At 52.3% G+C, this 17141-nt stretch overlaps 5 protein-coding genes across 5 annotated transcripts; 2 read left to right on the plus strand and 3 right to left on the minus strand.

The window, feature by feature from the left end:
* Positions 1–2252: 2252 nt before the first annotated feature.
* On the plus strand, positions 2253–4592 carry Z519_07733 (uncharacterized protein; the record flags this gene model as incomplete). Its single annotated transcript, XM_016765463.1, has 1 exon — positions 2253–4592. One exon carries the CDS (start codon positions 2253–2255, stop codon positions 4590–4592), a length of 2340 nt encoding a protein of 779 aa, XP_016618432.1.
* Positions 4593–5908: 1316 nt separating this feature from the next.
* Positions 5909–8106, plus strand: Z519_07734 (uncharacterized protein; the record flags this gene model as incomplete). The annotated part of the gene is made up of 2 exons (XM_016765464.1): positions 5909–6261; positions 6312–8106. 2 exons carry the CDS (start codon positions 5909–5911, stop codon positions 8104–8106), a joined length of 2148 nt encoding a protein of 715 aa, XP_016618433.1.
* A 1080-nt stretch (positions 8107–9186) lies between these two features.
* Positions 9187–11082, minus strand: Z519_07735 (uncharacterized protein; the record flags this gene model as incomplete). The annotated part of the gene is made up of 1 exon (XM_016765465.1): positions 9187–11082. One exon carries the CDS (start codon positions 11080–11082, stop codon positions 9187–9189), a length of 1896 nt encoding a protein of 631 aa, XP_016618434.1.
* A 676-nt stretch (positions 11083–11758) lies between these two features.
* Positions 11759–13565, minus strand: Z519_07736 (uncharacterized protein; the record flags this gene model as incomplete). Its single annotated transcript, XM_016765466.1, has 2 exons — positions 11759–13167; positions 13220–13565. The coding sequence occupies 2 exons, from the start codon at positions 13563–13565 to the stop codon at positions 11759–11761; spliced, it is 1755 nt and encodes a 584-aa protein (XP_016618435.1).
* Positions 13566–14378: 813 nt separating this feature from the next.
* On the minus strand, positions 14379–16295 carry Z519_07737 (uncharacterized protein; the record flags this gene model as incomplete). Its single annotated transcript, XM_016765467.1, has 2 exons — positions 14379–15299; positions 15360–16295. 2 exons carry the CDS (start codon positions 16293–16295, stop codon positions 14379–14381), a joined length of 1857 nt encoding a protein of 618 aa, XP_016618436.1.
* Between the last annotated feature and the right edge of the window lie 846 nt (positions 16296–17141).

The following is a 17141-nucleotide window of genomic DNA, read 5'->3' on the forward strand; positions in this document are numbered from 1 at the left end:
ATTTCACAAAGCTTAAGCCGGGCCACTTTTCCAGTGGCTTCTCGGTTACTCCCTAATGAAACACCACCAGTAGCTCGGCCAGCGGGGCCCGATGTCGGGAACCAATTGCTCTTCATAAACATGCTTTCATTATATGGAATGTTGTTGAGTATTCGTTGCAGAGCACAGCCTGTCAACATGCTCGCCCATACCACGTCTGCTGTGCCAGAACGTCTCGTGACATGGTGGTATGCGCCTAAGCAAACAATCAGCCCTTCTCGCCTTTCGTGCTCTCGGCCTCCTTGAGGATGACCGAGGATTACGAACGGGGCGGCAGATGGGGAAGATCATGGAGGGGAATTTGGGCCAATCCTCCGGTCCGCTGAAGCCAAGGGCCCATCGACCGCGGGTGGCTGACACGCGATTGGGCTCCAGCTAGCTCCTGGTTCCTGATGCTAAAATTGCTTGCCTGTGTGCCATGTTGCATGCTTTGTCTCTCACTGGCGGCCGGTGTCACAGAGGCCACGCAGCTCGACAGGGACTCACCTTGAAGCAACCTCGTCCCCTGTGGTTCTGGTCAGAAATTTTCTCGCCGAGAGTCTCCGCGCTGCGAGGATATTGGAAGCACAGACTGTTTCGATGAGTGTCTCGTCTGCAAATAGGGCGGTCAAAGTCCCAGACTTGCTCTCTCCAAGGTGTCTGTCAACAGGCGATCAACACCACTTGCAGTCCGTCTTTGAAGACCTCGGCCCTATTAACAGGAAAGGATCAAGTACATATGAAAAGCCACATCAAAGCCAAAAAGCTAGCACACAGGGTTGTACCGAGATTGTGGTGCGAAATTGGTTGGAGTGGAATGCAGAAGCTCAAAAACCAGGACCGGCAACAATCAATGTCCAAGGGCTCTACTTGGTTGGTAGGACCCAAGGACCCAAAGGGGAGGAGGCTGAGCCAGGCCCCGGCGTGAAGTATCGTACGAGTCTCGGTGGTATGGCCCTGCAGGTACAGGCTACACTAGCCTTTGTCTTTTAACTGCTGTGGTCCAACGAGGAGTGCTGGAGGGCCGTTGGGGTGGGCCTAAATGTGTAATTTACAGGTACGGAGGACACGATAAAAGCGCCTTAACCAGAGTGCGTAACTGTGCCTGAGATAATTCTCCGCCGGGAGCCACCTGGAGCCACCTCTCGCTGGGTCCGAGTCCACAAACCCACCCCAAGATCTCTCTGTTTGAACACCCCCCGGCCCCGGGGGAGCCGCTTGCGTGCCTTGTCTCGACCAAACAGCCACCGCTCGGGCTTAGCGGCTGCGCTTGTAGGGCTCGTTGGCTCGCCTCGTCACTCCTCCTTTCAGGCACTGACTCGGTCTCCATTCAGCCTCCTCTCCCTTTCGACAGGTCTTGCACAATGCATTCCCTTTCGACTGTTGTCCTTTGCATTCACCCTTCCCGCCTGCACGTCCTCTCCATCGAGCCTCGATGATCCGTCAACGTCGCCGTGGTCGCCGTCTCTCGTTCTGCGACCGATAATTCTCACCTTCGACTAGTCAATTTCGCCTCGACGGCCAGGTTCTTCATCCCCTTCCTGTCTACGCAATTTTGCCAGCACCAACTTCGACGTGCTCGCGTTCATTCCTTCAGACCGTCGACGTAGAGCCTATTTTGACACGATCGATCACGTTCCTTAGTTCTTACACCTTTTTGCACGCATTTCTACAGTTCGCTGCGAAGGCCCTTCGAGAAGATCCCTTACCGCACCCTCACTTCCAAGAAAGCGTCTCCCAGTCGCCAACAGCGGCTCTTTGGATACTATCTTTGTCTTCGCAAGCAATTGGCTGGCCCAAAAATTCGAGGAAGAGCATAGCCGACAGCGGTCTCTTTGTTGGAGATACGGGTAATCCTGGGTCAAAGAAACCGCCAAAAATATATGACACGAAGCCTTTGACCGTTCGACTTGGGCAGTTTGCATACGTACCGAACAAAGGAATCTTATTGATCACAAGCCTCGACAACTACTCGATCCGCTCTTGGATTATCACTCTACCACTCCAAACTGGCTTGAGCGACCCCCGCAAGACGACCGAAGCCAAAGAAATCGTCTGGGACGGTTCATTCGAATCACAGATCGGGATCATTTGATCCTAGCCGCTCTTTTCAACACACTCACCATATACGCTCGTTTCACAAGAAGATTTAAAGTACGGCAAGAGACTCTAAATTGACGAGCATTTTGCTAACGACCTTTCAAGAAACTCCCCTGGTCCTAACATCCTGCGACATGAAGATCTCATCAATTACTTTATTTGCTGCTGTGGTGGCAGGATCCTTTGCCGAAGCGGTCCCTGCCCATCGTCGTGGAGCGGATCTGAAGCCCAGGTACTATTTTCCAAGGGTCGTGAAAAGGCAGGTCGTCACATTTGACAATTCTACCACGACGGATTCAGGAATAGGTAGCTTGATTTCGTCAGTGTCTGATGCTTTGTCTGGCGTCGCATCAGCAATCTCGGGCGATTCGCCAACGACGACACCAACAAGCACTGACGCACAGACGACCGACACTGCTTCAGTCGATACTTCGACCGTGACCGACACTTCCACCAACACGGGGACGGATACTGCGACAACGCCTACAGATACGGCCACGCCTTCAGCTACAGATACAAGCATCGCCCCGATCACGGATGCTTTCGGTAATCCATCTGCAACTGACGTTCCTACCAGTATCAACACTGATACCACTGCGACTGGAACGGACACGGCTACCATCACTGACACGGCCTCTACGAGCTCAACATCCGACGATGGCGGTATCACTCTTGGACTTGGTTCGATTATTACGGGTGATTCATCCTCAGACACGACCACTGCCACCACGACAGACACGGCGGCTGCGGCGTCGAGCACTGCTGCAGCGGAGTCAGTTCTCTCGTCTGCCAGCGATGCTGCAACTTCAATTTTGTCCGTTGCGAGCTCTTTGCAATCAGTTGCGGCGACTGCTTCGGGTACAGACATCGCTTCTATTTCGTCAGCCTTGTCCTCGGCTGCGGAAGTTGCATCTTCAATTGCGTCCGATGTGAGCTCAGCAAATTCGGTCATCACTTCCGCCGCTGCTACTACAACTTCGAGCCCGGCTGATGTGACTTCTGATATCGGCTCCTTCGTCTCTGATGCGACGTCGACGCCCCCCATCACGTCGCCAACAATCACGGATGGTAATACGCCAACTGATACGCCGACCACTACGCCGACAGACTCTCCAACACCACCACCGCCGCCGCCAACAGACAGTTCTACCACCAGTCCAACGTCGCCTACAGATTCGCCGACAGGTGACCCAACTATCTCCACGACCACCAGCCCCCCGACTGTCGGTCCAACCGATCCTCCTACCACGACTCCTACCACGACTCCAACTGATCCTCCGACTGATCCTCCGACGACCACTCCTCTCGGTCCGACAGATACCCCCGGCAATAACACGGTCACGACTCCTACCACTACACCAACTGACACAGCCGGCGACACGAGGACTACGCCGACCGAGACCCCCACAACTTTCCCTACTGTGACTCCAACGCCGTTCGTTGGGAATTTGACGACCCCAATTGTGACCCCTACCACGACTGGTAGATCCACAACCTCAGGGCCCCCGGTCAACACTGTCAAGCCCACTGGTACGGACTCGGCGACGGCTTTCACTCCGGATTCGAGCATCATTTCTGCTACGACAACTGCCCCCACCGAAACGTCCAAGTCAGCTTCAACAAGCGCTGCGGTTCTTCCGACGACTCTTCCTCGAGTGATTCAGCCTCAAGGTGGTGTGCCTGATGCGCCAAATAACTCTACCTTGATCCAGCTTGGATTTGATTACGGCCTCAACTATGCTTTTGTCGTGTCGTCGCCCACTGCTGTGTCTCAAATTTTCTCTTATCTCCCCGTTGGTGTTTCTCATGGGCTGGGTATTGATCTAAGTGAAGTTGTGATGCAGTACCTACAACCATACAATACCCTGGATACCTTGAACTACATTACGACGTTAGCTATGGCTTACATCCCATCGGACAAAGTTGATACCCTCTCTCTGCAACTCCTCAACCCTAACTCGGATCTCTACAACAATCCGAACCCATCTGTGGTGACTCTGATGAGCATGATTGACCCCTCGATTCCAATTCTGCCCGGATCTCAAATGGCCGGGGGAGGCACACCCGTTAACTCGGCAAATTCTGCCGCCACAACTTCTGACCAAGGCGGTTCTGGCGATGACGGTGCTCCCAGCAGTTCGGACTCGGGAAGCTCTCCCGTTCGCCCATCCTCCGTCGGCATCGCGGTTGGAGCGGTGGCTGGTGCTGCAGTCTATGGAGCCGCCATGTTCCTTGTTGCACGGAGGTACAAGAGGAGAAAGTCTGGCCACCAAAGGTCAAGCAGCATGCAGTCAGGCAACCGTGGACCTCGTCCTGGCGAACAGTCAAACCTCATGGTCGGCGCACGAGGCAGCTACGGCACCCGATTCGGTGGAAGGACGTCCCGAACCAGTGATCGCAGCAATTCTCAACGAAGTGGACGGACGTATATTAGCCCTCCAGTAATGGCTGAGAATAGTTTGGGATGGAACTGATGTTTGAGAGGATCTACCTTGTACAGCTGGAGATGTGCGACCCACTGATTGGAACTCGATGCCCGCTCACGAAAGAAACACCACACTCTGTTTTTTTTATAGTCATTCTCCTTTCTATATTGCCGGTTTGGCCTTTTGATACCTTGCATGGAGGTGGAGAGGAGGAAAGGTGGATTGGAGAAATGCCATTTTTGATTGAGCTAAGCGATCATGACGTACAAGAAAGTGAAGGGGGAAGGGTGAAGCGAGTAGAGGGGATACTGTGAATATAGAGACGTGGATTTCAAAACGGGAGAGAAGTGTGAGAATAGATGAGAGGATGTGACGTAGCGGTTGAACCCTAGCAACGCGGACCTAGAGAGAGTGTGGAAGAGGGCGAGATGCATGTGAAATTAGGAGCGAGTGACGCTAGCAATCTATTTATTACCGATGTTCCTCGTACCACGTACTGGGTATGATCGATCAGGCTCTTTGTATGAATATCTAGTCTCGCTAGGTACATAGTTGCATGAGATTGTCTCTCACTGCTTTTGCTCACCCTCGGCTTACCCTTCTGCTTGAATCGGTCCCAGAGCCTCCCTGACCTCAGAGGTTCTCCTTATTCAACACATTAGCTTTAGACGATAGGACCTATTTGGGATACTTGGAGCTCCCGTCCGACACCCCTTCTAGTCTGCTCGGACTACTCATTTGTGCTCCCCATTCAGTTCTCTCTCAGGTCCATCTCGTTCACGACTAGTGGACGGCTGGTTTGTCGTTCTAGACATAAATTGCCCGACCTCTATCGCGGCATATCCTCCTTCCACTTAGTAGCCGCGGTGTGTCTTGTCGTGCTCTTTGGCGCGTCAACGATCTCTAACTCTTCAACCCCTAGGTTCTCATCGCGTATTCCCCGTTCTAAGGCTACTATAACACTTAACGAAGGGGATGAACGGTATCTTTAACCAGGAGCAGCCAAATTTTCGGCGAGCTTACCCTCCTTCAAGGCGAGGGTGATGCAGCCCTGTGCACACCCGTGGCTCGTGCAAACTGGGCGAAGATGGCACCTGTGACGCACTTGTCGTGGGGGCCAAATCCCTTGTCGCCGATGGTGCGAAGCATGCCCTATTCTGCCAAAACCTCAAGGAAGGTCTGCATATATATATTGAGGCGAATTCGCTGCTTTCACCTGCTTTGAAAACTTCAAAGATTGTCCTTGCGCTGTTGCCCTTTCCTTCCCAGCTTCACCTGCCTCCTCAGCCGATTGAATATCCCTCATTGCTTAAGAGATAATAGTAGTCGCCTCGGCTGAAGAATGGGGTCGGTGCTGACTTCCTATGGCTCCGCATTGCCTGACTTTTAACAGGTATACGCACTATTACACTATCCTCAATCAGAATGTGTGGAACAAAATATGGCCGATACTCATATCAGAAATTCCTCTCATCATCGAGGCGGCGGATGTCCCTGTAAAGATGGAACACAATCATCCTCAGGACCCTCTTATCGATCTCGACCAAGGTATTCAATTCAACGGTATCGGTGAGGATGGCCACGAGACGTTTCTTTTACGGAAGGAAAACATGACTACCTTTGACTTTTGCAAAACTGTGCAGAAGCCCTACGATCTCACTGTCTGCTTGGTGCTCTTAAGAGCGAGGCAACTGGCTGGTGATGCCTTTTCCCTTCGGTGAGTCGAGGGGAGTCTGAAGGGGATCGATTTACTCATATAATTGACAGTTCTGATGGCTCTTGGAATGAGGGAGGCTGGCGCAAAGCTTATAACCTTTACAAATTACTATGGCCAGAAGATGTGCTATGTTGTCCTTGGAGAGGAAGAAGCGAACCGGACTTATTTCCAGAAGAAGAGACGCCCTCAGAACTCACTGACGGCAATTCGAACATGACGAACGTGAATGCCAAAGAAACGAACTTGATACAAGACCAAGTAAGGAGACAAGACTTTTCTGACGTTGGCAAGGTGATCAGAAATTTACTCTCTAGTTGCATCTCTGATCCCACTCACCGAAAGTGTGCACAAAATGAGTTGAGGTGGCAAAGTCTCCCAGGTGTCACCCTCAGACTGATTGATGTCTTCCTTGGACGGATAGTCGACGCACCGGAAGGTTGTAGCTTTCTGGCGTTGAGTTATGTTTGGGGTGAGACACGAATTTCCGGCCTGAGGGACGAAACAATGCAGTGGTTTGCCCAAAACGGATCCCTTTTTCAAGCAAAGAATATCCCTCGCGTCATATCAGAGGCCATTCAGCTTTGCGGAGCAATCGGCGAAAGGTACCTATGGGTAGATGCACTGTGCATCAAACAAGACGATACCCGTGACAAGGCCATCCAAATCCTGCGGATGCGAAAGATCTTTGGCAGCGCTAAAATGACTATAGTGGCTGCAGCAGGCCATGATGCTAATTCACCACTATGTGCATCAAATCAGCCTAGAAATCAAGAGCTATCTCCGAACAGGATATATCAGAATTCCATCTGGACAACTCGTGGCTGGACATTCCAAGAAGCAGCATTATCACACCGGATGCTTGTATTCTCCACCCTTGGGCTTTATTTCGAATGTCAAGACCAACTCTGGAATATCGATGAGAGTTCTCTTGAGACGACTGCCTTACCGAGAGGCGCAAACGAATGGGATTTCCTCTATGGTTCTTCCGGATCCGAGCTAAACGCGTACTATTCTGCTGTTGAGGGATACTCTAAACGGAATCTCACATATCAGAGCGATGTGTTGAATGCTTTTCAAGGAATTATGAAAACGTTTTCATCTACCTTGGACGGACGAAATAACGAATTTTATTTCGGACTGCCAACCTCCTTGTTTGATCAGGCTATTTGTTGGCAAACCGACCAGCATTGCCCACACTTACGAAGACCGCAATATCCAAGCTGGTCGTGGCTTGGATGGAGGCAGCGAATTTTCTGGAAATCTCAGCCTGACGCGCACACTCGGTCAGCCCAGATGCTGTACCAGCCCGTGAATAAGAGAAAACGTTTAATGTTTGCACAATTGGGCGCAGTCGGGTCTTCTCCACTGTTCACTCATCAATACGGCCATCGCAGACCTTGCTATTTTCAAGGTCAGGACCGGAAGGACGGCGAATGGGCATGGGGTCTTCCAGCAGCATTATCAATTTATTCTCGAGGGACCTCTTCCCTATGTCTAATGAGCAGTCTTGCCCAATTAGTGGTATCTAGGATTGACTTGGCCCCAACGGAAGAGCCCAACGGCCTATATTCAGTGATGGCTGACAGCCCAAATCGAGAAATATTGGGCACCGTCCAGTTGGACAGAGGATGGCGTGATGATCAACCGGATTTCATGCCATTCATGGCTCTCGACGGGGAAGAGGAAGACGGGACGCTCGTTCTCACAATCCTTATGTGTTTATCGCATAGCGACAACGACTCGGACAGCAGGGAATACTCCCGGGTCCAGACTATGGAATGTCAGATTGGTGAAGAGACTTGGAAAAAGGCTGGTGCATTATTAAGACTTATCTGGCTAATCTAATGAAATGCTTTGATTCCAATTTCGGGGAAGTAGAGGCTATGATTTGCTCTCTGGGTGGGTTAAGAAAACAACAAGAATCAATCCTCGTTCAAGTCTGCGACATGATTCAGCCTCCATGTTCAGAATACAAAGGCCCGCTTTGTTTACAAAAACAGCGTCCTTTCCGATCAGCCATGACGGAGATTTAGCTCTACGGTCTTGTTCTGGCATCGGGCCGTTGCAGTAGGTCGAACCAGGACCGTATGAACATCATGAAGTGATCCAAGACTTCAGAATCCAGCGTATAACCCATACGATTCGAAATTTCAAATGTGGACCTGAATGGTACGTGCTGTCAACCTGTCCATGTTACTTGTACATGAATCTACCTGTGCAACCTGACGGAGGTTTGTACAATTAATTGCGCGGTCCTCTGACCTTACAGCGTGGGTCTGCAACCTTCTCATCTTGTAGTATCTATCAGGACTGGCTATAGGTTTTATTTGCTACGTACAGAGGAGTAATATACACAAAGAAAAGTGAGAGGAGTTGAGAAGAGCTCCTAAAGTCTAAGCTATATCGGCCCGCAGGCAGATGTAGTCGATCTCCAAGGGGCCCTCTTGTAATGGCTCAGTGTGATGCTCAGGGGGTGCTCAGTGAGGTTCAGCTGAAGGCTCAGTTGAAACTCAGGTGAAAGCGGGCTTCGCTCACCCTCTACGATGAACCCCGAATTGGTACTTCGGGTTTCGTTCTCGAGTAATCGTGGTAGGAAGGGAGGCACACATGCGCAATAATGGACGGCAAGGCTGGACGTCAGCGCCCTCATCGCCAATCAATCTAAACAAGAGACGACACGGGGTCCAAGGTACTAAGCCCTCTACCCAGCACCCCTGTCTGCTCACAATTGTGATTCGGCTCACGTTCACTCACAACCATAGTGTCCGGTCTGATCTGACTACTTCGGATATGCAGCTTTCTCCATAGGTCGTTGTACCATTTACACGCACCCTACATGAATCTATCCATCAGTTTGTTGTCCCCCAAGTTGATATTCCCGCCCTATGATATCAACCTACGCTGTTGTTCATTAGAGCGCCAAAATCAATCGTCCTTATCTTTCCCCGAGCTCGGAGAGACATATGCGTTCCTCACCCTGCCCCTCATGGGAAACCTTTCGTTCAGAAGCGCTGCTTCTATCGTGGACTCTGTCGTGCTAGCGATCGGTGTGGTATTTTCCTCCTCGCCATCTTCTTCGCCGACCTGAACGTGCCAGTCCTCGTGGGTTTCAGTATTCGTCTCCAGCTCAATCAGGTCCCCCATTTTATCCACCGCAGCATTTCGTTCCCTTTTCCCTGCCGCGCCGGCCATCTTCCTCACCCATCCTTCAATCGTGCCGCTCACATCACCTGCAAGGCCCGAACTGTTCGAGTTGGACCGTAGGCTTCTCACCGACTCGGAGCTCGCGCGGGGCGTCGATCGGGATGTGGATGCTCTTACGCTGGAACCAATTCGAGGGATTTCCCCGACCGGGGGTAGGAAGTCTGGGAAATATTGGTTGAATTTGCGATTGAGCGGATCGTCGGCCGGGCCTGGACGAGAAGCCTCCGTCCGCAGACCGCGAAGGGGACCAACTCCTCCGGGCCCGCGAAGGGCTTCGGCGAAGGGATTCCCTCCTGTAGCGCTGGAAGATCGTTGGCGACCGGATGAGCTGAGCCGGGATGAGGGAAACACGGGCCGGCGGACAGGGGAGACGTTCAATGAAGCAGATGTTTGTGCGGCGTGAGTGGGCGGATGGCGGAGCATATCAAAGGAGGATTTGGGTGTAGAGGTAGGTGAAGCGGTGAGGGTGGCATTCGATTTCCGACGGGCACGCGGGAAGTAGCCTAACGCACGACGAGGGACGCGGAGGACTTCGATGGCTTCTTTGAAGTTGGGCAGCATGACCCAGCAGTCGTGTTTGAACTCGATTTCTTCCGAGAGGGAGGTGATGAGCGATAGGGGTTCGGAGGTCAAAGTAGAAGACGAGATGGTCGCCTTTGCCCGAGAAGGGTCGTGTATACCATTGGACGACAAGAGGCCACCGTCTTTCGGTTTGGCGTTCGAGACGTCTTGGGCAGCGAGGCGGTCGAATTCTGGATCGAAGAGATCTCTGGAGAGATATGGACTGTCAACTTTCCTCCCCCTGACGGTGGAGCCTTCCAAGGGTACCAATACATGAGTCCGTGTTTGGAGGTTGTCATTTGGCCAGAACCGATTCACTTTTCGGAAGAGGTCAGCCTGACAGTTATACTTGATGATGACTCCAGCCAGCGTGTCGCCTTTCTCAACTTTGTGCATGTAAACAAGGGCATCTTCATTCTGGTCGGCGGGAGTGGTTGTGGCAGCGTCCGCATCTGAATCACGTCTCTTAAACTTGCCCAGACGATCGCGGTTCCCTGAAGCACTTGCAAGGAGCAGTGCCTCCCTCTTCTTCGCCTGGACCATTGCCTGGCGTTCTTCGACCGTGGCCTGGAGTTGATTTGTGGAGGGTTGAATGGAGGGACCCCAATGCGGAGCGGCGTTTTTTGAGCCATAGTGATTGTCTTGTTTCATCCAAAGAGGCTTCTTGAACGAACCTGCAGTCTTATCTTTGGAGGGACCTGACACTTCGTTCCCTAGCAACGTGGACGCAAAGCCTTGGAGTGAGGTCCAAGGTTCCCACAGCCCCTGGTTTCCTCCGGTTGGGGTTGGAGTGCCCGAGGACGACCTTGCATGCGTTTTACTTGTTCGGCCATGTCGGGGCTTGTCCGTCGACTTCGATCTGGTTACCGGGGCGTCGTTGGGCGAGACGCCTCTGCTGGGGAATAGTGGCGGCGTTGAGGATGTCGAGGTAGAGATGGCAGTGGACTCGGTACCCTCATCGTCGATGTAGGATATAAGGCGGCCGGTTCGAGGGCGGAGAGTAGAAGTGCTACTGTTTGCAGACTGGTAGAGGCCGGTAAGGGAACTGTTGCTCATGGCTGGCCTGGCTGCCAACACGAGACATCGGAGACTGGCGACATGGAGGATCCGAGAGGCCCAAGTAAACAAGCCCTAGGGGTCACAGGATCCCCTGGATGATTGTTGCTCGCAGAGAGGAGGGGATGGCCTGGCCACGAGGGAGAAAGAATCAAGTCTAGGATTGAGTTAAGGGGAGGGGGAACGGTGTGCGCAGGCAGGACTTGAGACGCCAGCTGAGTTCGGAGTGCTTGGAGCGCAGTAGCAGATGATGCGATACCAATGGCACCAAATGGTGACGGCGCTGATGGCGCTGATGGCACTCGCAGCCGCCTACGTCGATCCCCATCTCACGTGAACAGGCCAGTCCCCTGTTGGAGATTGTCGCCCTTCCGGTGTAATAGATATAATAGGTGGTATCGAAATCTCTCGTACTCCCTCCTAATACACTGGGCCGGCTCATCCTCTCCTTGCTACCGTGGATAGTTATAGTTGATTTGGGTCTAACTGTCTCTGGTCAGGATTTGTCTCTCAACCTGCATCGCTGGAATACTGTACACCCTCTAATCTTCCAGGCTCATGTCCACATATGTTCTATCCACCTTGCAATACCAAATGTCTTTGACCCAGGCGCCTTGCACACTAGGGAGAACCCCTCTCCTTGCCCGTTCTATGGTATCCTTCCACTGGGAAGAAATCAGAGACTGTCCTCTCTCCACCTGCTCCTGACCCTTTGCCATCCCTCTTTCTCCTCTAATCCTCCTCTCTTCTCAAGTCCAAGCCCACGTTCCACCCACTCTTGACTGCCCATTTCGCTCAAGCGACTGAGTGCCCTTGCAAACGCAAACCGCTCTTCATCGCCGCTGAACAGAGAACTCTGCTTCAGCATGCTCATGTTCATCCCAAGGTCGTCCATTAGATTGCGCATCACGTCGTCGACATCTGCCCCTTCATCCTCACGTCCCCCTCTTCCTTCGTTGGACTTTTTAACTTCTTCCACAACCGCATGCTCTTCTTTGGAGGCCCCAGACTTTTCCTTCCGGACCTTATAAGTGACTTTATCCAGAGACTCGTCTAGCTCACTCTTGGACACGAAGAGCTGAGACAGGGGTACTGCGGTCGTGAGGACCAGCTTCGCGTGCGATTCGTACACTGCATCAATGAAAGTAATGAACCGTCTAGCCCAGTCGCGTTCTCTATGCGTCATCCCGGGGACGTCGGTGACAATAAACGCATCAAAACTGCGCATCATTTCAATGTAATCCGCTGCACCCGTAGCGCGACCAATCAGGTCGTGGAAAGTGAATTTGGCACAACGACCCGAGGCGAGCGGGATTTGTACTTCGCGACCCCAAACTGTGATGCTCGTGGGATGAGGAGGATCGTTTTCTGGGTCGCCGAGGAAACGAAACCATTTATTGGCGTGAGAGACAGCCGCACGGTCGAGCGGATGGTGGTAAACTCCCGACGGTGGTCTGGGGAGTTTGCGATAGTCGGTTTGTGAATCAAGATTTATGATGCGCAGTTGTTTTTTCAGCAGATTGATACAAGGAATGAAGGACTGCCGCTGAATCCCATTCTTGTAGAGATCATCGGGGTGCCGATTCGAGGTCGTGACCAGTACCACGCCGTGCGACATGAGGGCCTCAATCAGACGACGGAGGATCATGGCATCGGCAACGTCCACCACTTGGAATTCATCAAAGCAGAGGACTTGGGCAGTTTCGGCTATATCTGCTGCGATAAAAGGCACAGCGTCAAAATCGTTGCCGTATTGCATTCGGACCTTGTGTAGCCGCTTATGCACGTCTTGCATAAAGTTGTGGAAATGGATGCGCGTCTTGGATGTTATGTTCGGAGGTAATGTGTCGAAGAAAAGGTCCATCAACATCGTTTTCCCAGAACCGACGTCGCCGTACATGTATAATCCTTTGGGCAGATTCTCCGGTATTTCGCCGATGGCTTTCTTCTTGTTCCCGCTGCCAAAGAGAGAGCCAAAGAGGGATTTCTTGGGCGGCTGGAGGTCATTGATGTCTGGGTGGGTAATCTTGGGAGGGTTGTACTCCTTCAGAGTCTCGTGGAGATCTTGTAGGTGTTCGACCAGGGCTGCAGCCAGTTTAGCACGTAGTCCAAACCAGAAGAGAATCCGTCCACCCACTTCTCTGGTGCTCATCCTCCCTTAGACGCCTCGTTTGCACCCTCTCGTCGTATTCTTCCAATGGTCCCCGACTGGATACCTCAGTCACGGTGGCGAGCTCTCGCCTGGGTTGCCGCTGGACCGATCTCGCGGCTCGGACGGTCTCTCCAAGGTTTTTAGCAGCCTTTCCACTGCTGACAACATGGATCTGGCGAGGAGGTGTTCTCAGAGCTTTCCTTTGCCGCCGCAAAGTGTTCAAACAGTCGGTGCATATCGAACGTCTTAAGGGATGGACAGCGGTATCGGAGAGCAGAGTTCTGAGATAGGATTGGAAGGTGGTGCCGACGGGCCGCACAGACGCCTTCATCTTGCCCAAGGCAAAAGTAATTGAATCACTGAACAGAGATCTCGATTGCGCCACGAGGCCTGGACGAGACGAGCTCCGGGGTAGTCATGGCGAAGAAGAATCTGCGCGGCTGTAGAGCAGAGACGTAAGAGAGAAGTTTCTTGAGCAGCTTCGGAATAAACACCGCAATTTGATCTTCGGCAATCTCGGACGACTGTCGGCCAGAAAACAATTGCCATCCATCAACTCAAGTGTCACCACTGTCAAATCTTCCATCCGACGTTTCTCATTTCTATGGCCTCAGGTAGATGGACGTGGATACGGACGAATCACCTGGACGCCTGGACGCAGGGACAGAGATTGTGGCAGAAATTCATTACAAAGAGCAGGTTCTATATCCCTGAGGCCTCTCGCGTTCACCCGAAATCGCCTCGATACCTGCATGATCGAGGGGAAGATAATTTGTGCAAAAGGCTTTCCGTCATCCATGTCGCATCGTGCGCGTGTACCTGTAAAAGATCCGTTCAAACATGACCGCGAGAGATTTCAACTCCACGTAGCACTTCATATCCCTTCAAGTCGAATGTCAAAAGTTTCGAAATTTTTGTGAGAACGGGAAAATATTCCTCCAAGATCAACTGGATGCCTCCTCTCAAAGCGCCGAACATCAATCACATAAACTATTCGTCTCATCAGGTCGCCCTGTGTCTCACCCTCTACACCGCGAAGAAGAAGGGAAGGACAGGGTACCACTGCAATAAGGCACTGGGACCCAAAGGGCTGCTCATCGGCAATATTCAGGATCCATGATTGGAATAGCGAGCCCCTTCCCTCTCAACCTGTCGCATAGTTGACGCACAGTGTGAGTTTAGGATTCCGTTGTAGGGCGACGTCCAGGTTGTCATCGTTCTCAAGATCAATGAGGGTGTTCGTTGGCTCGTCCTTGTATTGTATGACAATATCATCATTGACCTTCAGCCGCTCCATCAGCTTCTCTCTTAGTGCGGCAAAGGCAATGTCCTGGGGCACCCGGAGAACAATAATGTCATCCTGGAAGAACACCTTGACCTTCATAGCCCCGCCAGTATTGCCGGCCTTCATGCTCGAAGAAGTGGAATTTTGAGTCAAATTGCTGGCCTGGGAGTGCAAGAAAGGTGGTCCTCCCATAGCTACGCCGGCTGCGGCGGACATAGGTACAGGCCCCCGTTGTTGCTGGGACATTCGTACGCTCGGAGGTGGCATTCCCCCATACGCCATACCTGGCGTTTGCTGGTTAGAAGACGTCCGCGAGACTGGTTGCATCGATTGTTGTGATCCCGCCGAGAGTCGGTAATCTTCTCCCAGCGCGTTGGGGTCAATCTCAAAATCTTGACCCGGTTTTGGCTTGAACAGATTCCTGACAAGCATACTTTTGGAGATGTGGGGCGGCATTGCCACTATCTTCTTGATGTACTCATCCAGATTCTGGCGTCGTCCATTGGAAATTGCATCGGTGACGTGTGCCACTGGCCCAGGCATAAAAGGGAGTGTACGAGGCTTGCCCTTGTTGCCCGCCTCCTCCGGAAACATTTCTAGCAAGGCAATCTGAAAGTCGTAGAAATCAGCGTAGTACCGTGATAGTTCCCACCATCGGCCGTCTTCCATTTGACATTCAATAATATACCAGTACATGTCGTTGTCAAAACAGTACCGTGGTACCGACGCGCTGATGGGAGCAAGAGGGGTGTTCGACTGCTGCGATGTTCTCGGCCCATTCTATTCGAAACTCGGTCAACTTCACGTCTCATGGCTGGGGAAAGAATATCTTGCACTTACATAATTAGTACTGGCGATCGATTGCTGCGAAGATGCATTCTGTTGAATGCTCATTCGAGCCATTTCGGCCGACATTTGAGCTTGGGGACTGTCAAATTTTCCCAAGCTGATACTGCTGTTCTTGTATTCCGCTGCAAACTTTTTCCATTCTTCAACCCGTGGGACACCTGCTTTCCGGACTGCTTCAAGAGGATCGGCCACTGATTGCATGGTCGCTGTATCCTTAATATCAACAAATGATACGGGGATCAATCCTGGTCCTCCTAACCGTCCTATCGGCTTCGCAACAAACCATTCTGGATTGGACTGCGCCACCACGATGATGGCTTCTCCGGCTTTGGCGTCCAGTTCGTCTGCCCTTTCAGCGTGGAAATCGTACTGCACCACCCCATACACCATGGCGCCTGCGCTTCTTCCGGTCATACTCGGTCCTCTCTGATGTGTTCCTGCACTGGGTCTTGTGGTTGCGGTCGATTCTGATCGTGTGTGGCCAGAGTTGGTCGAACCCTTCTCTGAAAAGCCCGAGTCGTGGCCATCCATCTTCTCTCCCGGAGACGATAGAGAGTTTTCGCTTTGTCGCTGTTTTTTGCCGACCACTTCAAAGAATGCCACGGGCACCAGCCCTCTCGCGGACGGGATGAGCGGGTTGCAGGCCTCGTACCACTCTGTGTCGTCTTCACGGCTCAGGACGTGGAAAAAGTCACCCTTGTGGAATGACAACTCTTGCGCATTGCCATTTTTGGGCTCGTAGTCGTATAAGGCTTTTATAACTTTCTTCGGGGGCAGGGCTTGGATCGTCTTGGGCGTGATGGTGAGGTTTGGTGGCTGCCGCCCGTCCTTGTCGCTCTTCAGAGATCGGCGAATAGCCTGGAGGAACAAGACGGATGAGTGTCTGCGCGATGCGACGGGCGCATGTGGAAAAGAGGGTGGTGACATACCTTCATTGTCGCATTGACGTGTGCCCCGCAGTCGCCCTTGGCTGGAAAGAAAATGCTACGAAAACGGGCTGTTGTTGGCTCTAGATCGACTGCATGTGAAGTCGCAGGGTGGAACGAGGCTTTGAATGGCTTGCACTGGCTTGGACGGTGGTCGAATATTCCGAGCAAAGCTGAGGCAGAATGTGTTTCAACCTTGGGAAGTTGACAGGCCGAGGAGATGACGAGGTGATTGATGTCGGTCGCACAGACACAGGCGCAGTGCTCACGAGGTTCAGGCAAGGGAGAAGATCTGGTGTGTCCCTTTCGTCCCTTTAGCGTGTTCTGTCCGGCAGGGATGTGGGATGCCTCCTGGCGCAGTGTTGCGCAGTGGTGCAGTGGTGCAGTGGTGCTCCGGTTCAAGTCCGCTGCGGCCCCCACAGACCCAAGATTACAAAGGACTCAAATTTTTCACATCAGATTCCGGACCGGAATTCCTTGAGATTAAATCGAGATGACGAAGAGGGAGATGCGAAGGATTTCGTGAGGACAGATGGCGAGATGGATGCTGAGGATGGGTACGTGCTGGTTCAAGGAACTTTGAGGTCCGTTCCTCAGGTATTTGTACAAGCAGAGAGGGGGAGTGCGAGACGCACTACAACGAGAGAGTCGCAAGGGCTAGACGCAGCCGCAACGTGGGCATGGACATGGACATGGGCATAACAAGTAGGCATGGGCATGGGCCGGCGCGTGAAAGCCCACCAGCCATTCCCAAAGCATCCAGAATTGCAAGATCCGAGACCAAAAGGAGGCCCCATGGCATACTTGTACAGCTGAATTCTACAAGCCACCCTCGTTGACTTGCCGG

The sequence above is a fragment of the Cladophialophora bantiana genome (genome assembly GCF_000835475.1).
Source record: "Cladophialophora bantiana CBS 173.52 unplaced genomic scaffold supercont1.11, whole genome shotgun sequence".
Classification (NCBI taxonomy): Eukaryota; Fungi; Ascomycota; class Eurotiomycetes; order Chaetothyriales; family Herpotrichiellaceae; genus Cladophialophora; species Cladophialophora bantiana.